At 55.3% G+C, this 18,527-nt stretch overlaps 1 protein-coding gene and 1 long non-coding RNA gene across 4 annotated transcripts in view; both read right to left on the reverse strand.

Moving 5' to 3' along the window:
* Positions 1-252: 252 nt before the first annotated feature.
* On the reverse strand, positions 253-600 carry LOC128943369 (uncharacterized). Its single transcript, XR_008483694.1, has 2 exons — positions 443-600; positions 253-411 (listed from the first exon to the last, which is right to left on the reverse strand). It is a non-coding gene; the product is annotated as an uncharacterized LOC128943369 (long non-coding RNA).
* A 2,941-nt stretch (positions 601-3,541) lies between these two features.
* Positions 3,542-18,527, reverse strand: part of CACNA1E (calcium voltage-gated channel subunit alpha1 E) — a 151,508-nt gene continuing 136,522 nt past the window's right edge. Inside the window, exons 41-50 of one of the 3 annotated variants that reach the window (XM_054286296.1) lie at positions 16,361-16,457; positions 14,232-14,337; positions 11,971-12,078; positions 11,357-11,457; positions 10,990-11,096; positions 10,353-10,461; positions 8,860-8,988; positions 7,314-7,494; positions 7,031-7,221; positions 3,542-4,307 (exon numbers count right to left, since the gene is read on the reverse strand). In XM_054286296.1, the coding sequence (XP_054142271.1) occupies positions 3,768-4,307; positions 7,031-7,221; positions 7,314-7,494; positions 8,860-8,988; positions 10,353-10,461; positions 10,990-11,096; positions 11,357-11,457; positions 11,971-12,078; positions 14,232-14,337; positions 16,361-16,457 (1,669 nt within the window). In that variant the 3' untranslated portion in view covers positions 3,542-3,767. The remainder of the gene's footprint in view (positions 4,308-7,030; positions 7,222-7,313; positions 7,495-8,859; positions 8,989-10,352; positions 10,462-10,989; positions 11,097-11,356; positions 11,458-11,970; positions 12,079-14,231; positions 14,338-16,360; positions 16,458-18,527) is intronic. The other 2 variants (XM_054286294.1, XM_054286295.1) reach the window with 2 other exon arrangements.

Below are 18,527 nucleotides of genomic sequence, written 5' to 3' on the forward strand. Positions count from 1 at the left end.
CCCTGGCCCTCCCAGCTCCCACAGAGCCCAGCACCTGGATCAGCCAGGTCTGAGCCCCAGCTAGCCCAGGACATCTCAAATATCCTCCCTGCCCCTCTTCTCCAGAGCCCCCCACATGATGGCAGTGCCAGCACAGGCTCTGTGCCTCCCCCTCCCTGCCATGGGGACATTTTTGGGGGTCCATGACAATACCCAGAGTCCCCACAGCCCTCCTAGCACATGGGAGTGCCAATGAGACCAAGCCTGCAGCGCTTCTTTACAACAAGGTTTTATTTTTCTTTCCTTTTGACAAAAAACATTGAGGAGTTGTACATTGTTGGTGGTCAGCTCGGTTCCCCGTTCGGGTCCCAACGAGCAGCTTTATGTTACAACATCCCACCCCAGAGCCTGGGGGATGAAGGCAGAGCATCTCTCACCCACCCTCCCTCCCCAGGAGAGACACCAGCCCCACGCCTGGGGGGACAGGAGGATGGCACAGCTGGGCTCTGTGTGCCAGGGCTGCCACCCCTCCTCACACAGCCCCCCCAGGAGATGTGCAGGGCTTCCAATCCAGTCCCAGCGCCCAACTGGGAACCAGTTGCACGCCCCTGGTGAACTCCTGCCTGCAGGCAGAGATTGAAATCCATCCCTCCGTGCCCATCCTGCCTCCGAGTGGCACAGTCCTGGTGTCCGGGAGGCCGCAGAAATGTCCCGAATTCCACAGAGGAGAGGTTGCACAGCGGCAAAGCCCAGTCCAGCGCCTTGAAAAGCAAGGCACGGGCTGCAGTGGTGCCTCGGGGCCGGTTCGGTTCCCCCCTCGGCTCTCCCGTGGTTCTCCCGGGGGGTGTTTTTGGTTTCAGAGACGCGCTGTGGAGGTGCCACCGTGTCCCCGGCCTGTCCCCAGCGCTGTGGCTGCTCCGGGAGAGGAAGAACGGGGCGGTTTCGGGCCCTTTCCGGGCGAAAAGGGGCTGTGTTGTGTGGCACACAGTGTCTGTACGTTAGCTGAACACAGGGCTGACATGCCAAAGAGCTGCGGTTCGGGCGGTGGCTGTGCCCCATCCTGTGCCACCAGCACCAGCACCGCTTGCCGGCCCAATGTCCGGGGCTGGGGGAAAGAAAAGCGCCCAAAAAGCTGGAAATCCGCATGGAAGGTGCCCCCGCTCGGAGAGCATCGCTGCCTCCCTCCCACCCGCCAGGCACAGACACAAAAAGCCGCCTCCTCCTACCCTCCCTCCCCTCCGCGGGCTCTTACTCAGAGCCCGGCGCATTGTCAGACACCTTTCCGCATTTAGAAGGAGACGATACCGACACCTATATTTAGAGCAGGTACGGCATCGCCTTCGCCTGTCCCCGGCCAGACCCGGCTCTCCCAAATCCCAGAGCTCCGCAGGCTTCGGGGTGAAGCCACGAACGGCTCATGGATGGCTGGAACGGGACAGGAGGTGCCCGTGTCCCCAGCCACCAGCAGGGACCTTCCCCAGGGCTGCACGGGACAGGGTTTGTCCCATGGAGACAGAGGGGGATATGCAGGATCTGAGCCTGTGGAGTTTTTGGATCCCCGGGCAGGTTTGGGAAGCAGCAGAGGGGTCCCCCAGCATCAGGGGCCGCTGGAGGCAGGAGGAGCTTTGGGCCCTCTAAAAGGGGCACAGGGGGCACTTTGGCCATGGGAAAGGGGGGGTTTGGTCCATGCACAAGCCCTGGAGCTGGAAGCCTTCAGAGCCACTGGGATTTGCTTCTCACAAAGCAGAGCTCCCTCAGGGAGCTCACAAAGCGGTCAGGGCATGGTGTGCACATGCAGGAACAGGGCACTTGGTGCATCCTTCCATCAGGAGAAGGCATGAGCTATCCAGGACCGAAGCAAAGCCAGGCCAGAGCTGCTGCTCAGCTGGAGAACAGCCCCAGAGACCCAGACCACAACAACCTGCAGCAAAGCAAAGCCGTGGGCAGGAGGAAGGGCAGGGTGAGGGCTGTGCTGCCTTCACCTGCTCATCCCCAGGTCCCATCTCCACCCAGGGCCACCACACCTGGCCCAAACACACTGAGCATTCTCCAGCCCTCAGGACAAACCCTTCCCTGAGGCTCCAAAGGCACAGCACCCTCCAGCTCCCCAGACCACGCTGGGGCTGACACCAGACACAGCTCACAGCAGAAACACAGCACTGGTCACCAGGGTGAGCCACCCATCACCTCGGGCCACCAGTAGAACTCCCTGGGCACAGCACTGCACCCACTGCGTGGATCCTTGAGAGCTGACAGCACTTAATTAGCAGATTAATTAATGACTGGAGCTGGAGGGTCGCCCTGTTCTGCACTGTCAGGGGTTGCAGGAGGGCTGAGCCTCCCTGCTCAGGACAATGCTCCTTCCCAAAGTCTCCCCAGCTCTTGGGCACCCTCCTGCTCCCACACCGGGGCCATGGAGTTTGCACAGCCAGCCCCCCATGGCAGCCCCCAGAGAGGGCACAGGCCATGGCTGCAGGGGAAACTGAGGCAGGGCTGGTGCCAAACCCCAATGCCTGTGCCCGGAGAAAAGATCTTAAAGGTACATCATGCACTCACAACTTCTTCACTCCCCTGCAGACATGGATTTCTTCTTTTCCTGGGAAAACAAGCAAAGAGGCCTCTGAGAGAGAGGTTTGCCATCACCCCCTCGGCACTGCCTTCTCCCTGGGACAGCGCTGTCCTCATCCCTTGGGCATCCCCCTCCTGCAGGCACCGAGCTGCCCAAGGAGCCCTCGCCACAGCCGTCTCTGAGAGAGAAAATGCAATTCCCAGCGCTGGAAACACCTGGGAGAAGGGAGCAAGGTGACATTCCCAATTCTCTGTACAGCAGTCCCCCAGGGGAGGCTCAGTCCTGCCCCCACCAAAGCAGGCAGCAGGAGCCCCAAGGGGCTGGCCAGCATTGTCAGGTGATTAAAACAAATCTATGTATGTGTATATCTTTATATATACAGCATATAAATATATATACACACACACACCCCGTTATATACACACACAGGCACACCTAGAGTTCTCCGTATATAAATAAATATGTGTCGGTGGGACACAGGGTACATCCGGCAGCACTGAGCCCCCCACCCCCAGTACAAACCAGTTCTGCCCCGTCTGGCAGCCACAGCTGCTCTGCTCTGTCTGGGTGTATCCCAGCCCCTCGTCCCTGCCCGCACGGTCGCATCCTGCCCCTTTTCCAGGCAGGATGAGACCCTCGGGAGGGAAGTGCAAAGCCACAGCAGCACAAGCCCAAGCGACAGAGCAAAGGGGGTGCGTCCCGTGCATCCCTTTGCTGGGACTCTCCGGCCATAGGGAGCAGAAAATCCCTCGGGATGAGCTTTCCCGGGGATCCTCTCGGGGCAGGGAGCGGGGCTGCGGCCGGGGGGGGACTGTCCCTTGTCCCCCAGCACACCAACCCGGCCGGGCTGCTCTGCTGCCCATCAAATGCTTCTCTGTGCAGAAAAAAAAAATGATAATAATAACCGAAACTCAACAGATTTTAATTTTTTTTTTGCACAAAGACTTTTTTCCCCCTTTTCTTTTTCATTGTGGTTTTGTTTTTTTTCTCTCCTTCCGGTCGGTTTGGGGTGGGGGCTTTTTTTGTTTGCTTGGTTGTTTTGTTTTGCTTTGTTTTGTTTTTTTATTTTTTCCCCCTGCGTTTGGTTTTGGTTTTTCAGTTTCATTCCCAGGCGCGGCGAAGAGCATGCATCGGAGAAGGGCAGGGCGGGATGGACGGGGGGCAGCCGAGGCGAGGTCGGGGCGCGGGTTTGAGGCTCGGGGGGACAGAGGGGCAGCTTCTAGCACTTGTCGTCTTCCTCGGTGTCGCTGAGCACGTCGATGCTGGCCCCGCACATGACGCCTTGCGCCGCGCCTCGCCGCCGCCGCCGGTAGTGCCCGTTGGGCATCTGCCAGCCGTGCCGCAGCGGCGGCGCCGAGCCGATGGTGTTGGAGCGGCCCAGGCTGGTGGCCACGGCCGCCTCGAAGGTGAGCGTCTCCTCCTCACCGCAGTCTGAGGCGTGCGAGTCGTCGTGCAGCGCCAGGTAGGGCTCCGAGATGTAGCGCTGCGGCGTGGACTGCCGGCTCTGCTTGCCCGCCGGAGAGCTGGAAGGTTCCGCCGGGCCGGCCGCGCTGGGATCCAGGCTGGAGGAGAGCAGCGGAGAGCCGCCCTCGCTCTCGTCGGCCGGCGGAGAGGTGTCCCCGGCGTGCCGCAGCATGGAGGCGTAGGACAGCAGGGGACGCGGCTTGGGGGGCACCGGCGGCAGCTGGCGGCGGCCTCGCCGGGGAGTGCTGGTGTCCGAGATGGAGGGGATGGAGCTTTCGCTCAGGGAGCCCATGCCCTGCAAGGCAGCGCGACACCGTGGGCAATGCAGGCTGCACCACACACCAAACCACACCAACGATCACCACACCACACATCGCCACACCGAACCACACCAACGATCACCACACTACACCAAACCACACCACACCAAACCAAACCACACCACACATCACCAAACCACAGCACACCTCACCAAACCACAGCGCATCACACCAACCCACACCACACCACACTCAGGAAGTGCTCTCAAAGCTGGGCCATCTCCTGGAACTCCACACTTCCCACTGAAAAACTTCTTATCACTTCTCATGAGCCAGAGAAGTGAAAAGCAGATCTGTCAGCGTTTGGGAAATAAAGGGAAATTCGCCCAAAGTGAAGGGCAGGATAAAAGCAGTCCCTACTACAGGTCATGTGGGCTTGGTCCTTGGTGTTGTGAAACACACAGGGTGAAGCTCAGCTCAGGGGGGTCCAGAGGAGGTGACTGCCCTCATCCTCCCCTGAGCTCTTCTTGGCACAGTACCACCACACCAAACCACACCACACCAAACCACACACCACACTACACCGGACTATTCTGGCTACTACTATTGTGCTGGAGTGGAGTAGGGCGGATACGGGGGTTGGTCCTTCTATAGCAGCTGGGAGTCATGGGTGGAGGCCGAATTGGGCGGATCTTGTGGTTGTGGCCAGAATGAGATCTAGTAGGGGTAGTGTAGGAGTTTGGGAAGGAGTGGGAAGTTGCTGGATTTCTCAGGTGTTTGTGGTGGAAGCCAGTCCAGACCACACCACACCATACCAAACTACACTGCATGTGACCGTGTTCACAGGGGTCCAAGGAAGAGGGAAGAGACGAGGATCTGACGCCATGTTTCAGAAGGCTGATTTATTATTTTATTATATATATTATATTAAAACTGTACTAAAAGAATAGAAGAAAGGATTTCATCAGAAGGCTAGCTAAGAATAGAATCAGAAGGAATGATAACAAAGGTTTGTGGCTCGGACTCTTTGTCCAATCCAGCTCACTGTGCTTGGCCATTAATTACAAACAACCGCAAGAGACCAATCACAGATCCACCTGTTGCATTCCACAGCAGCAGATAACCATTGTTTACATTTTGTTCCTGAGGCCTTTCAGCTTCTCAAGAGGAAAAATCCTAAAGAAAGGATTTTTCATAAAAAAATATGTCCATGACATGAGAAGGGTGTAGTGTGGTGTGGTTTGGTGTGGTGTAGTGTGGTGTGCGGTTGGCACAGACATCTTTTATGAAAAATCCTCTTGTTAGGATCTTTTCTTCTTAGAAGCTGAGAGGCCTCAGTAACGAAATGTAAACAATAATTATCTGCTGCTGTGGAATGCAACAGGTGCATCTGTGATTGGTCTCATGCAGTTGTTTTTAATTAATGGCCAGTCACAGTCTGGCTGTCTCAAAATCAGTCTCAAGATTTTATTGTAATTTCTTTCCTTTCTATTCTTAGCTAGCCTTCTGATGAAATCCTTTCTTCTATTCTTTTAGTATAGTTTTAATATATAATTTTCTTTTAATATAATATATATATAATAAAATAATAAATCAGCCTTCTGAAACATGGAGTCAAGATTCTCGTCTCTTCCCTCGTCCTGAGACTCCTGAGAACACCACCACACTCTCGCCACATCCTGAGCTTTTTTGCCTTTATTTTGTGAAAAATCTCTTCGCCGGGATTTCTCCTTCTGGCAAAGATGAGAAGCCTCAGCTTCTCCATGTTTTGCTGCTTTGGAATGTGATTGAGAGACTTGTTTACGCAGCATGTAAATTGTTTATCTTTATGACCAATCCCAGTCCAGCTGTGTCAGACTCTCTGGTCTGTCACGGGTTTTTATTATGTATTCTTGTTTTAGCCTTCTGATGTATCTTTTCTCTTTCTTTAGTATAGTTTTAGGTTATAATTTCTTTTAATATAATATAATAATATAATAAATCAGCCTTCTAAGAATATGGAGTCAAAGTCTCATCTCTCACCTCATCCTGGGGACCTCACAAGACCACAACACCCGTGGAAGCTGCCTCTGTCTTGAGAGGGCCATTCTGTCCCATCCCTGTCTCAGGACCTCATCGTGGTCTTCCTCACAAAGAGAAGCACACAGGCAGGCACTGATGTCCCTGGTGACCAGTGACAGGACCCAAGGGAACAGCATGAAGCTGTGCCAAGGCAGGTTTAGGTTGGATATTTGGAAAAAGTGCTTCACCCAGAGGGTGGTCAGGCATTGGAAAATGCTCCCCAAGGAAGTGGTCACAGCACCAACACTGACAGAGCTGAAGATGCTTTCAGACAATGCTCTTGGGCACATGGTGGGATTCTGAGCTGGACTCGATGACCCTCGAGCTCTGTTCCAATTTAGGATGCTCTGATTCCATGCTCTTGGTGGTCAAAAGCAAAAAACCCTCCCAAACCCACCCTAGGAAGAGCTGACAGCTCGCCATGGGTGGCATCTCCATGGGTAGCATCTCCATGGGTGGCTTCAAGCTCACTCAAACACTGGCACCTCCAGGCTGGCACACCTGACCTTGGCAGGGAACGGATGCCATAGCAGCAAGAGGATCAGCATGACAACCACCCCTGTCCCTAAATACTCTGCAGGGTGCTCAGGAGACACAGAGATGCCACCACCAGGACATGAGACGATTCAGACCTCCCAGAACCGGGGCTTATCTTCCTGTTTTTCTTTACTCTTAGGAAGGGATCCCTGTCACCCACCTGCCTGCTGGGTGTCTGTGACCTGCCCTCGCTGGGTGACCGTGACTCGCGCCGCCGCTCTGGTGACTCCTCCTGTGCCTGGGGACTCCTCTCCTCGGAGTTGCAGCGGGAGATGTCCGGGGACAGCAGGTGCTTGCGCTCTTTGGACCGGCCCCGCTCCCTGCCCGAGCGGTGCCCCTCGGACCGGTGGCCTGCAGGACACACACATCAGGTCAGTCCCCAGCACCACCCCTCTGCAGCAGCTCAGCTCTGGAGGGGTTTTTGGGGGTGTTTTTGGGCTCACCTGAGTCGGCGTTGAGGCGCCGGGCGGACAGCTGGAGCGAGGAGTGGTAGCTGCGCCGGCGGGACTTGTAGGTGTTGTCGCTGCTGCGCTCCATGGAGAACTCATCCAGCCAGGAGCTGTTGGGCCGCTTGTCCCGGATGGTGGAGAAGGATCTCCTCATGGAGCTGGTGTCTGTCACCACCTGCAAGCAACCCCGGCCAGCCGGGGACAGCATTAGAGCTAGGCAGGGCTGGGGGACAAGTGGGACCCATTCACCCCCAGCCACGGGGATGGCCACGCTGTGGGGTGAGGAAATTTGGGGTGGAGGGCAGCCAGCCTGAGGACAGCCCCCCCAGATAACCTCTGCACAAAGCAGGGGTGGGAGGAAAGGGGGGTTTGGCCTTGGAGCTCGTGGGCTGCCCTTGCCCAGCGGGCTGGAGCTGTGCTGCACGGGCAGAGCCAAGCCCAGGGGCTGGGGGAGAGCAGCAGCACCTCCTGCTCCGTGTGGGGACACGGAGGGCACACAGCATTGCTGCCTCCCCAGCATCCCTCCCCACTGGGAAAGCAGGGTCAGGAGGAGCAATCCTTGAAAAGATTGTTGGCAGAGAGAGGTCCCCCAGTGCCCTTTGCTCTGGGTTCATCTTTACAGCTGCCACCACTTTTCCACATGCCTCCCTACTCTTCCTTTATTCCCACATCCCCAACCCTTTCCCCTGCACTCATTCCCTATCTATCTCCCCACTCATGCTGTTGTTGTATCTTCCCTTTCCTTTTCTTCCTGCCTCCCATGCTTCTCCTTCCTACCTTCTCCCCTCGTCACACCCTGTGTTTTCACATGTTATGGGGAAAACATCACCTCCTTCCATGCTTCCTTTGCTTAGTTCTAGCAGCTCTCTGCCACTGCAGCCTCAGGCTGTTCTCCATCTCCTCTCACCTTTCCTGCTCCCATCCCCTCCTTCTCGTCCTCTCCTTTGCTGCTGAATGACCAAGAAAGCCCACGAGACAAAGCCTCCCTTTGTCTTCACACCCTCACAAAGTGCCACACCAGGACCTGGTGGCTGCACCAAGGTGAGACAGCAGAGCCAGAGACTTCACAGCAAACACCAAACCCCAAAAAACATCTGTGTCTGGGGGGAGGCTGAGCACAGGACAGAACAACAGAGAAACCAGGCAGACAGATGAGGAGGTGAGACGTGGCCTGGGCTCCCCTGGACAGACAGAGCACGTGTTGGGACGATGGCAAAGGACAGAGAAGGCTTTTCATCACCTGTGGTCCTCTGACAGCTGGGCTGGGGCTCCTCAAACCTCAGCCAGTGCCCAGGGCTGCAGGAAAGGAGGGGGACAACATGATCCTGGACCTCCCCCACGAGCCTGGATCCCCCAGGCTGCTTTCTGCTGCCAGCATCCCCCTTGTAGGGCACCAGCAGCTCTCCTGCTTGTGCAGCACCCAAAGAAGGGGAGAAGCTCCGGTGTCAGGGTGCTGGGAATGCCACAGGGCTCAGCACAGAGAAGCCCCAGTGTTATCTGGCAGGCTTTGATCACCTGTGGGGGCTTTGCTTGGTTTTACCTGGGGATCCACAGTGAGACGAGGCATGGAGGAGGCCCTCCCAGAGACAGCGTGGTCCTGAGTGTCCACGGGAAGGTAGCTGCCACGGTTAGAGGGCTGCACTCTTTGAAACTCCCTAACCTCTGGCTCCTGGAAATAAACACACAGCCAAGCTCTTGGGATGGGCTTGGAGCAGGGCAGCACGCTGCTTTGGCCCTCTTGGCAGGGACAGCCCTGCTTGCTCAGCCAGGGGCAGAATTTAAGTTGGCCAAGAACAGGTGGTAAAACACTAGCACGGGATGCCCAGAGAGGTGGTGGATTCTCCCTCCCGGGAAGTGTTCAAGGGCAGGTTGGATGGGGCTCTGAGCAACCTGATCTGGCTGAAGACATCCCTGCCCATGGCAGGAGGGTTGGGAATAGATGAGCTTTAAAAAGTCCCTTCCAGCCCAAACTATTTGATGATCCTATGTAAAACAGAGTCCAAGCCAGTAGAATTCATCACATTGCCACTGAAAAATACCCTCCAGTGCACAGTGCCCAGGTGAGCCCTGATGTGGTGCTTCATGGCCAGCTGCCCTTGCACCTCTACAGTGATAGTGCAAACCCTGCCTGGGCCTGGGGGCGCCCTGGCTGCTCAGGATTTAACTCCAAAGGGACAACTGGATAGGATTTTCAAAAAAATCAAATCTTCCTGGCCACATCCCTGTTAAAAAAGCACACACTGCCCACAGCACTTAAATGCTTTGGTTAATTCCCACATTTTGGGGGACTCTGTGGATGTTCATGTTCACTCACGGTGTTGAGGAGACGGGCACAGAGCGACTCTGGAGGGGTCACTGGGAGGTGACTTTATGGGGGCAGGGGGGTCTGATGTGCCCCCTCCCCACGTGGCTGGGGTGGCCGAGGCAGGGGACACCTGCCTGTGTCCTACACAGGTGACACAGAGCTGCAGACCCTGGGGACACAGGCTGGGGACACAGGGCGGTGCCACACTGCGCCGGGTGGCGCAGGAACGCAGACATAGAGAGATGTGTGATATATAGAGATGTGTGATATATATAAATATGTGAGATATATATATATATACACACACAGACAGACAGGAGGCCAGGGAGGGCTGCTCCTGCTGGAGACAGTTTGACAGCTTGGCTGGGGGGACTGGGGACAGCACCACTGACAACAAAATGGACACGAAATCCGAAAACATCAGATACCATCACTCAGCACGGGGTAACCCACTGACATGAGTGCTCAGTGGAAAAAATAGCCTGTGGAGAGAAGGATATTTTACTGCAGGACATTGGTCATGGCTCTCACCCCAAAAGCACTTGTGCTGCCTGGCCCCACGGGTCAGGGCAGGTCCAAGCATGGCTGTGTCCCCAGTGCCAGGACATCCAGGGATATTTGTCCCGTTTTGGATCTGCTGCCATCCCTGAGCTGTGCTCGCTCCCCACACCTCCCCAAGCCCACCAGCATCCATGCTGGGGCTGCAGAGGAGCAGTGTATGACTTTACCAGAGACTGGTGCTCCTGGAACTGCTCCTGGGCTGGATCCATGCACGCCAGCTGGAAGATCTCCTGTGGCGAGAGCGGGCTCAGCGAGGGGTACCCGCCTCGGCTGCTCCTGCAAACACAGCCCAGCTTCAGGGAGGTGATCCCACCACCCTGGCATCACCTCTCCTGCAGCTGGGGAGCCCCATGCCTGCCCCCTCCAGGCTGCTGAGACCCCGTGTTTGAGCAAGCATCAAGTTCCCTGGAGAGCTGAAGTGGTGCCGCAGGGCAGGAGGGGACAGCAGTGCCCCGAGTCCTGCAGCAGCAGTGGGACATCCCAAGGGCAGTGACAGAAACCCTTATCAACTCATTCCCACCAGCCAGGGTGCTGGAATCCCCTGCACTGCTCAACAGCTCCTGGGGTCCAGCTTCACCCTTCCTGCAGGAGGAGCATCCACAGACCCCTGGCCATGCCCTTGTCCCACCCTGGCTGCTGCTGGCGATGCTGACACACACCATGTACCTGGAATCCTGCAAAACCTTTGTGCCAGGAGATTCCTCCCTGCTCCCAGCAGCAATTTAACCCTTTCTGCAGCCCAGTGCCAGCTCCAAGAAGGAAAGAGGGGCTGCAGGAGCAGGGAAGTGGCAAGGCAGCACTCACAGGCCCGAGAGGGTGTCCTGCTGGAGGTATGGCAGAGCCTTGGCGTTGGAGATGATCTCCTGGGGCAGAGAGGACGGCTCCATGCGCTGGAACATGGGGGCATTCTTCTGCATTGGGGAAAGGAAGAAACTGAGCCTGCAGGAAACCTGGATGAGCACCCAGTGCTTCCCCAGCCAAGCTCCCACAACTCAGAAAAAGAGGGCACCATGCTCATGCTCCCTGTCAGGGACTGAGGATGACCACAGACACACATTGTAGTCCCCAAACCAACCTGAGCTGTTGTTTTCACCCCAGCTGGCTGCATGTTTGGGCTGAGAAGGAGAGAAGGTGATCTGAATGTCCCTGTCCTGCCCTGGCTGAGACTCACCTGCTCCTCCAGCTGCTGCCGCTGCTTCTTGGCCTTGCTCTGCTTGTAGTAATCCATGATCATCATGGCTGCATATATTTTCCCAACAGTCAGGTCAGAGGCTGGGAGCATGAGAGGGAACAAAATGGGGTCACTTGTGTTGTAAGATAAGGCACTGATGTGGATCTTGGGAAGAGCCCTGCTCTGGGATACCCTGGTGACCCTCAAACTCTTGTCATCACTCTAAAAAAAAGAGTGCTGAGCACCCAGACACTCCCCGTGGGGATAAAATAGATGGAGATGCTTGAAATCATCATCACCCTCAGCCACCAAGGCACACATCCTCACCATCTCATGAGGTGTGCTCAACCTCCCTCCCTGCTGTGCTCCAGAGAGCATTCACAGGAGACTGTGGCTTTGGTGGGAGCAGATCCCTGCAAACTGGGGGCTTTTCCAGAGAGTTCCCAAGCAACCAACCAGAGCAACGCGGAACAAACTCTTCCCCCACTTCTCCTTGAGCTGGGGATGGGTCTGGCCAGTCCTCACCTCTGGCCAGTCCCCACCTCGCTTTGGGAAGAAGTTGCTGTGGGGATGAGGGGAGTTTGAAGGCAATGACAGCCCCCCCAGAGACTCACTTTTTGGCATGGGCACCAACAGGTCCAGCATCTTCTGGGAGAGGTGAGGCCAAATGGTCAGGATCTCCTTTTGAAGCTCGGAGTCCAACTGCTGCCAATCTGCACCACCTTCAAGAGCAGGGAGCAAAACCGGCCCAGACACATCAAACCTCAGCACCAGGGTCCAAGCAGCCCCCCTTTCCCATCCTGCAGTGAGGTTCCACCTCAGCACCCATCTCTCTGGGCTGGGAGGGCCACCTTGCATCAGCCAGCCTGGTCTCCTGCTCCCACAGGGAAACCTTCCCCCCATCCCCTCCATATGTGCCTCCATCTCCCCATCCCCTGCCCTCCCACTCAAAGCTGCCACCTTCAAGCTTGCCTTGGGTCCGTCTCTGCAGCTCCCATCCCACTCCAGCCCACACACACCTGCTGCTGCCCCACTTTCCTTGTGCTGGTGAGCAGATCATGTGCTGGTGGAAGAGCAGCTCTGCTTGGGAAAGCCAGAAATGCTCAGTGAGGCTGTGCACGGGGAGCAGAGTTCTCTGGCCAGGGCTTTGCTGAGCTTATCAAGCCCCAGGAGCACCAGAAGCTGCCAATGTGCCCCAGCAGAGCCACCCAAGCACAGGGGCAATTTTGGTGGGCTGTAGGACACCCAGATTCAAATCTCTGCTTTGCTGGAGGGGTTTGAACCCATCCTTGCTGTCTGAGCACCGGGCTTTGGATGACATCTCACCCTGGGTTGGGTTTTCTCCCAATAGCTGAGCTGTTCCCAGGGGATGTTTTATTGAAAATGGATACCCAGGTTCAAATCTCTGCTTTGTCTGGAGGGTTTGAACCCATCCCTGTTATCTGAACACAGGGCTTTGGATGACATCTCACCCTGGGTTGGGTTTTCTCCCAATAGCTGAGCTGTTCTCAGGGGATGTTTTATTGAAAATGCCATGTTTCTGCAGGAAGTTTTTGATCTGATGAATCACAGCCTTTCCAGTAACAACAACAAAGGAGGTTTTCCTGCTCTGAACATTTTATCTTCCCTGAGAGACAGAGAGGTTTCTTTTCCCCACAGCCTCAGGAAGCCAAGCACGTCTTTCCCATCCTTGGTTTGGCTTTTTACATGGGGAGGAAGGGGAATTCTCTCTCTCCTCCATTACACAGTGGACATTGAGCTGTTTCTTTTCTCTAGAAACAGCTTCTGATGAAGAATTCTCTACCCCTTTCCTAAAGAAACAGATTTTTTTTTGACAGAAAGTGGCAGAAATTTGCCTATTCAATGTACTTGCTCCCATCTGTGTGCATCCAGGCTCTGGATCCCAAATTAACTGTGAGGTCCTCAGCCCAGCCAAAGAGAAAGGGACTTTTTTGCGAGGTGATAAGACAAGGAAGAAGGATTTTAAGCTGAATGAGAGTAGATTGAGCTTGGAAGAAATTCAGAAGGTGGTGATGCCCAGAGAAGCTGTGGCTGCCCCATCCCTGGGAGTGTCCAAGGCCAGGCTGGATGGGTGGTGGGAGCTGTCCCTGCCCATTGCAGGGAGGGTGGAACAGGATGATCTTTTAGGCTCTTTCCAACACAAACCCATGCTGAAATTCCACAAAAGGACCACGACCACAAAAGGGACTTTTTTGAGATGTGATAGGACAAGGAAGAAGGATTTTAAGCTCAGTGAGGGTAGATTGAGCTTGGATATTAGGAAGCAATTCAGAAGCTGGTGATGCCCAGAGAAGCTGTGGATGCCCAGAGAAGCTGTGGATGCCCCACTTCCATCCCTGGAAGTGTCCAAGGCCAGGCTGGATGGGTGGTGGGAGCTGTGGGATGCGGGGTGGGACAGGATGATCTTTAAGGCTCTTTCCAACACAAACCCATGATTTTTTTTTTGACAGAAAGTGGCAGAAATTTGCCTGTTCAATGTACTTGCTCCCATCTGTGTGCATCCAGGCTCTGGATCCCAAATTAACTGTGAGGTCCTCAGCGCAGCCAAAGAGAAAGGGGCTTTTTTGCGAGGTGATAGGACAAGGAAGAAGGATTTTAAGCTGAGTGAGGACAGATTGAGCTTGGATATCAGGAAGAAATTCAGAAGGTGGTGATGCCCAGGGAAGCTGTGGATGCCCCATCCCTGGGAGTGTCCAAGGCCAGGCTGGATGGGTGGGGGGAGCTGTGGGATGTGGGGTGGGACAGGATGATCTTTTAGGCTCTTTCCAACACAAACCCGTGCTGAGATTCCACAAAAGGACCATGAGCAGTCTGCAGAGGGTTTCAGAGTGTCCCTCTGTGGCACAGGCGTTACCTTTGGCAATTTTGATGTCCAGGGCCGTGCGGATGAGGGCCATGAGGGTGGAGGTGAAGTGGACTGTCATGTCCTCGGCCACAGGCATGTTCATCAGCACCAGTCTCTGCGCAAGAGAGAGAAGAAAACAGCGGACGGAAAACAATATCGAAAAACACATCGACCAGGCTGGAGGAAAAGAAATTAAACATTAAACAAAAAAAAGGGGGGGTGGGAAGAAAAAAAAAGAATCAAAATTAAAAAAATAAATAAATTAAAAAAAAAAATAAAAAGCAACAAGGAGTGTCAAAACAGCACAGCCAAAAAAGAAGGGCGAGGATCACCCCACCAGCCCCCCCACCTCCCCGGCTCCTTCCACCCCAGGACACCGGCTCACTGCCTTCCAGGGCTCCTCCTGCGCCCCAGGAACGGCCCCTGAGCCCCCCTCCCCACGTGCCACAGCAGCCCCCGGCACTTTTTTGGGAAGACACACCCCATCCATCAGGGATGCGGGCATGTGGGATGCGCGGGAGGGGAGGCAGGCTCAGGTTTCCGTTCCCGGGGGGTTTGGCTTTCCAGCTCTCAACCCTTCCCAGCTGGGGCAGGGGAGAGGAGGGTCCCTAACCTCCAGGGACTTGAGATGGGCTGGATATTCCTCTAGCATGCTACATCCTGGCACTCCCTTTTTGCATCTTTCAGAGATGAAGTTTGCCAGCACATGCAGGGGGGTTCCAAATTATCCATGGGTGGGGAAGGGAAAGGAAGGGAAAGGGGAGGGTGGAAAAAGTGCAGAAGGAAAGAGAAAAGGGCAACCAAGGCAGGTTAGAAACGCCATGCTCCTTCCCCACCCTGGCAAGGCGGGGTGCAGACCGAAGTGACCAGATCCACTTTCCAGAGAGTATATTTTGCTTTGTGAATACCTTGGGTCAGTCCTTCCCTGCCCATTCTTGTTCACCCAGCTTTTCACATCCCTTTCCTGCTTTCAAGCCTCTCTTTTTCCCCCTAGAGAAGTGTGATGGTGGATGTATGCTTGTGAGAGCCTGAGAGAGTGGAAGCGTGTTTGGAAGTGTGCAGGAACCCAAAAGTGCTATCCCTGCTAAAAGGCCAAGAAAAACCCCAATTTCCTCCTCGACAACAGATCCTCCTGTAGCTCTGGGCCTGGTCCTGGCAGCTGCTGCCCTCAGAAAGCCACACAGCTCCCACTGCACATCCTCCATGGCTTCCCATGCTCCTGATCCATGATTCTGATCCGCAGCTGGGACCTGACTGACAGCCACCATTCCAGGTGGGACAACTCAGAGCTGCCTTTGGAAGGGCCCTGGCTTTGCCTTGCACAAGCAATGAAAGGGCTTGGAGAGCCCCTGCTGATGGTCCTGGCTCCTCACACACAGCAGGCCTGCTCCTATGGGATTTGGGATTTGAGATTTGGGATTTGTCCCCACTGCCCACCTGCTTCCCATCTCCACGGGCTTCTGCACCGGCTGGGATCAGGATGGTTCCAAGCCCCTGGGCACGAACTCCTGAGGACATCTCACTCTCCTAACTGTGGCCTCACCTCACCTCCTGCAGCCCTCCCATTTCCACACTAGTGCTGATCCTTTTCCCCTCGAGCTGTCACTGTCACACACATGGGGACCAGCCAGTGTGGCCAGGGCTCCTGTTGGCACACTGGGACAACTCAGAGCTGCCTTTGGAAGGCCTCTGGCTTTGCTTTGCACAAGCAAGAGAAAGGGAGAGCCCCTGCTGATGGTCCTGGCTCCTCATGTAGAGCAGGCCTGCTCCTGTGGGATTTGGGATTTGTCCCCACTGCCCACCTGCTTCCCATCTCCATGGGCTTCTGCAGGTTGATCAGGATGGTTCCAAGGCCCTGGCAACAAACTCCTGTGGACATCTCACCCTCCAAACTGTGGCCTCACCTCACTTCCTGCAGCCCTCCCACTTCCACACTAGATCCTCTTTTTCCCCTGGAGCTGTCATTGTCACACACTGGGGACCAGCCAGCGTGGCCAGGGCTCCTGTGGGCACACCAGGCTCCCCAGGAGTGAGCCAAACACATGTTGGACACCCCAACAAGTCCCCAGCTCCCCACCTCCCGCTGTGGCCCGGCTCCTGCAGGGCTCTGACCCCCAGAGAAGGAAGGGTTGATCTACCTTATAGGCCACTTTGGAAGGACATCTCTTGCCGAGGCCTAGCGGTGGTGACATAAGAGTCAGCATTTCATACATCTCAGTGTAATGGATTCGGCCACTGCTCATGGAGGGGGAAGGGGAGGGAGGGAGATGCAGAGAGAGGAGGCATTCCCAGAGAGCGGAAAAAAAAAAAAACAAAAACATACGAACGGAAAAATAGTACAGGAAAAAACAGGAGAGAAAAAAAAAAAAGAAAAAACAAACGGACAAACAGGAAAAGAACAGGAAACCCGTTAATCAAGGCAAATCATACATGAGAGACTGTCCTGATGTGGATTTATAGCACTGCTCACACAGACCCAGGAATGCTGGCAGAAAGCAACTCACCCCTCTCCTCTCTGCTGCTGGCCTCAAGCGCCTGTCTCGCTACCAGCCTGGGACGAGTCCTGTGCTCTGAACCCCTCTGCTAAAGCCCTCCACGAGCCCCCACCTCGTCCCACAGGTTCCAGGGCTGTGTGCGAGTGGTATAAATCAGATACACGGCACTCGAGCCATGGGTTATTGCAGATAAGGGTGCCTTGCACCGCGGCGCTCCGTGGCCTCCGGAGCCTCTTCCCTCCCGGGGGGGTGCCTGGTATTTGCTTGGCATGGCCACCTAACCCATAGCCAAAGGCTGTGTATCCCCAGCTGGTGGGGTCTATGCAATTGGGAGGCAGCATCTTGCATAGAAGGCAGTGGGCCAGGGTCACTTGTCACAGGAAGATGCCCAGTTGCTTCCGTCTGGCTCTGCGGATGGAGCACTTCCCCACCATGCAGCAGTGCAAAAAAAGGCATGCTGAATCGGCTGGAACAAAAAAAACGGGAGGAAAAGTTGGGCATGCCATGCTCCCGCCCTGGCTCTCTCCCACATGCGGCTGCAAGTTCCACCAGGTTGGAGTTTAAAGAGTCTCAGCAGAGGCAGCTGTTTGGGCCTTCCAACATTTGGGGTTGGCTTGGGTTCCCCACGGGAGCAGTTAGGGTAGGATTTCCCTCCCTCCTCCCCTCCTTGCACTCCTCTGCTCCATAAGGATCTGCCTGGGATTGCTGAGCAAGGAATGCCACCAAAAATTGGCCACCCCAGGCTGGGGTAGCTGGGCTGTGCCTCCCTCTCTCTGCACATCCACATCTCCCAGGGATCCTGGGCTTGCTCACCTCTTCTTCCCCTCGTGCCAGGACCCCACCCTGCCACTGCATGGTTTGGGATGGTCAAATCACCTCGTGACACCAAAGGCATCTACCCTCACTGCCAGACAGGACCCCATCTCAGCTGGGAGAGAGGGCACTGCTAAAAAATTAAGGATCCCCAGGGGATCTTGGCTTCTTCCCTAGAATGTGCTGAGAGCAGTGTGGAAAGGGGAGATGAGGTCTCTTCTCAGCCCCCTGGTCAAAAAGGGTTCTACCAAGATAATTCCTGACAATTCAGGTGTGAACAGAACTGGTGACAGGAGCTGTTTGGGGTGCAGGCCCCCCAAAAGATGGTTGATAAGAGCTCTGGAGAATGATGAGCAGGAGGATCAAGAGGAAACATCCAGGAGTCCACAAGCAGCACCTTGGCAGGGCTGGATGAGCACCAGCTCAGGGTGAGGTGGCTGCAATTTTCATGCATGAATTCAGTGCAAAAAAAGAAGCAAGACAGTGATCTTCCAGCCATCCTTCCTGGCAGGGGGAATTCTGGGGAGCCCAGCACCAAACAGGCACTGCCTTTCAGCCTGAGATTCTCCACACAGCCAAGGAGGAGTGGAGTCCATGAAAGGAAGAGTTTGCATCAGTGACCAAGAGGGATCCCATGAGAGTTTGCATCAGTGACCAAGAGGGATGCCATGAGAACTCCACACTTTGCTGCTCCTCAGAGCAGAGATCTTGGAACTTTCTGAGCAGCACAGCTGTGCCCAGACACCACTTCCCCATGGAGTGAAGCACAGGCAGGCACAGGGAATGAAATCCATCTGAGCAGGATCGATGTCTTGTGAAGGCTGAGCTGGAACAGGGACTGGACAGAGCTAAAGAATAAAGTAGGGATTTATTAAAGGCCTCAATGGATCCACCTTGGGCAGCACAAGAGCCCAGCCAGGGCTGCACCCAAGATGAACCAAAATGGTCACAAAAAGTGGATCCTCAGTCACGGCGTCTCTCACTTTTATAAGTTCTG

The sequence above is a fragment of the Melozone crissalis genome, unplaced genomic scaffold (genome assembly GCF_028551555.1).
Source record: "Melozone crissalis strain CALT ecotype California unplaced genomic scaffold, PUWL_Pcris_2 ptg000045l_1, whole genome shotgun sequence".
In the NCBI taxonomy this organism is placed as follows: Eukaryota; Metazoa; Chordata; class Aves; order Passeriformes; family Passerellidae; genus Melozone; species Melozone crissalis.